The sequence below is a fragment of the Pygoscelis adeliae genome, unplaced genomic scaffold (genome assembly GCF_000699105.1).
Source record: "Pygoscelis adeliae isolate BGI_AS28 unplaced genomic scaffold, ASM69910v1 Scaffold114, whole genome shotgun sequence".
NCBI lineage: Eukaryota > Metazoa > Chordata > Aves > Sphenisciformes > Spheniscidae > Pygoscelis > Pygoscelis adeliae.
In genome coordinates, this window is record NW_008824587.1 from 842,641 (window position 1) to 845,683 (window position 3,043).

Here is a 3,043-nt window from a genome sequence, read left to right on the forward strand (position 1 = left end):
TCCCCCCCGCCCTGTCCCACTTGGCTAGAGCCCTTCTGCTAGAGACAAACATCGCCAGTCACAGCACTTGTACCCTAACACACCTTGCTTTCCTGTTAAGTGACGGTAAAACTTTCTTTAGAGGACAAGGTTAACGATGGCTTTACTTCTGAGCTGAGTAATGGATGGGGTGGTGATGACGGGGGGTGGTGGTGGTCGGGGGGGTGGCTAGCTTTTCTCCTCCCCTTCTTAAAATAAAAAAAAAAAAAAGGAAAAAAAAAAGAAAAAAGCTACAATCTTATAGACTAACCTCAGGAATATCAAAAAAGGAGCCCGATATTTTTTTTTAAGTAGGTCGCCACAGACCTAGTCGTTTACAGTATAACGAATGCGATTATTTCCTTCGTAAATTTTAAATACAAGCAGAATAAAAATCACATTTTTTTCAGGCAACAGTAGCAGTTCAGTAGGTAAGTGGCTTGATCACATTTTTTGTTTTGTATTAGTAATGCATGCAAGCAGCTTTAGTATTACAGATCCCTTATAGGTCACGAAACGTTTGCTCTCTTTATAAAGTCCCTCCGTAAGTACCATCTTGTCTTCTCACGGGAGTTTCAGGCCGGCTGGAGGAGCCCGAACCTTGTTCAAAAGGTTGCGGAGTGCTTTGGGTATCCGATGCCATAGCATCTGTGGCAGCTGCCTCCTGTATCACAGAGCCAGCCCCTTCGGCATCCTCGCTCTGTTCGAAGGACTGGTTGGATCCATTGCTTAGCTCTACGTTCACTGTGTTAGTTCTCAAGGCTACTATAGTTCCTGAATCGCTCCTCCTTTCTGCATAGATTCGCTGCTCAAAGACCTGAGCAGTGTTGGGCTGGAATTCAGGATCCAGGGGGACACTGTTTGTGGTGGAGCCCATGACCGTGCGGTACATCTCCATCCCTTCCGGCAGCATGGACTTAATCTTCGGCAGCCAGCGCTTGCGGACCCGGCGGGCGTTGGTGCACATATCGGCTGCTATAACATTCATCTCGCTTTCCTTAAAGCTCGGGGCAAAATTCTGACAATACACTGCAAAGACAGGGATACATATAGCTGAGGATTCAGAGAAAGCAATACAAAGGCGGCACAAAGGTGATCAGAGCCTCTGCCCCATCCTAGAGACCTGCCACAAGGCTCTGCGTGGGCTGAGGCCACCCGTGTGCCAGAGCTCTCTCAAGGAGAGACTTACAGACAAGGACTCCTCAGCTCAAGATAGAGACAATCAAGAAGGGATGAAACCAGAAGGCATAAAAATCCCAGATGGCACGGGGAAGGGGGCTGGAGAAGGACCACTCACTGCCCGGGAACCCAGCGAGCCCCAGAGGTCCCAGGCTCCCGCCGGCAGGACCCGGCCTCCCGCCGGAGCACGGCACCCACGGCCGCAGCACGCTGGGATAGCCAAAAGCAGAGATGGACACAGAAAAGGTCAACACCAACTCCTCAGCGGTAGATCCACTAATGGCTCTTAAACCCACGGTGGTGCAGGCACAGCTGCGGGGCTGGGCAATGTCAGAGCTGCTCTCAACCGAGCGGTGGAGCCTGAAGGACCCGTCCTCTGCCCGTCCCACGCCTCGTGCTGGCCACTGCAGGGCCAACCAGCGCTGCGTGGACCACCGGCCCAGCCAGCGTGGCTGCTCCAGTATCCCACCAGGAGCACGGCAGCTGGCACGTGCCCTGCAGAAGCCCAGCAATACCTCGGCTGCAGCCCGGCTCCTCCATGGGGGCCGAGCACCTGATGTTATGGAGCAACATCACCACACTGCCATGGTGAATAATTATCAACTAAAGCTCGTGCACGGGATATTTCTCTGTAAAATTCCGGCAGTAAGATGTCACCTTATGCCCTGACAAGACACGAGTGTCGTAGGCACGGTCACTGGCCAACGACGCCTTCCCAACCTCTGAAACTCTTTGCAAGCCTCAGCAAGGACCAAGGCTGGAAGGTCCAGACCCAGGGCTCTCCAGGGTGCAGCTGCTAAGGGGGAGGCTCTCTCAGGAGGGCACCACGCACAAGCTATGGGCAAGCACCACCAGCACAGTCCAGTGATTTTGTCTTTATGTATTGAACATCTGCCATCTTATCCATTTTCTCCACGTGCTGCAGATCTCAGGGGGTGGCTGGAAGGCCCCTGGAGTTCAGCAGCGCAGCAACAATTAGAGAGAGGAAAGATTTATCTTCCAAATCTTAAAAATAAAAAATAATAAAAAAAATGCTTAGAGTTTCATTTTCCAGCGCAATAATATTTATATAAAGATTTACTATCCAGAATCCAGCAAGGCTGAGAGAACACATTGCTTTCCACTGTATATCAAGCCCACGGTAAACAGGCTTCGCTGCACTAACCCATCAGGGTCTCCTACACCACCCGGGTCCTCACTCACCAGCGGGCACCTTTTGTCCCACAGCACGCTCCTTGTACTCAAGGGTGACTGCAAGAGCCAAATATTTAACCATTTGTTTCTGGTGCCTGCCATAAATAATTAAACTACCCTGATGGAAGTAACAAAACTCTCCTTTTCTTGTATAAACACCAGACGTTGGGCACAAACGTGCACAGGGAAGGGCCATCCGTCAGGGAGCCCTGCACATCCCAGCCCCGGCTAAAGTTAGGGCACTGTGTAATCATGCAAACACGGGGGATCTTACCCGCGGGACAGCAGAAGGGGCGTTAAACAGCCGAACCTTTTGTACCCCCAGCTCTGAGACAGAGCTCAGCAGCTTTACAGACCGACCGACCGACCGACCGACCGACCAGCCGAGCCGCGCGGCACGATGCAGAACTTTGTGTGGAGTTCATGTGTTAAAAACAAAAGCTCCTGTTGCTTTATGCGATCTTTTAAAAAGGCAATTATTTGCAGCAGGGCTCCCCTTTTACGTACTTTTTAAAAAAAAAAAGAAGTTTACAAAATATATTCAAGGAAACAGACTGCAAACCTAAGAGAAAGGCTGCCAGCGAGATGGAGAGCAGATCCTCCCACGCTACCAGGGCTGAAGCAGCCAGTGGATTCCCTGATTCCTGGGGGC

General features: G+C 51.1%; 1 protein-coding gene across 1 annotated transcript in view; it reads right to left on the minus strand.

Moving 5' to 3' along the window:
* Positions 1-439: 439 nt before the first annotated feature.
* The window catches only part of NACC2 (NACC family member 2, BEN and BTB (POZ) domain containing), an 18,019-nt gene continuing 15,415 nt past the window's right edge, over positions 440-3,043 (minus strand). The window contains exon 7 of the mRNA XM_009322138.1: positions 440-1,047. Coding sequence (XP_009320413.1) covers positions 548-1,047 — 500 coding nt within the window. The 3' untranslated portion in view covers positions 440-547. The remainder of the gene's footprint in view (positions 1,048-3,043) is intronic.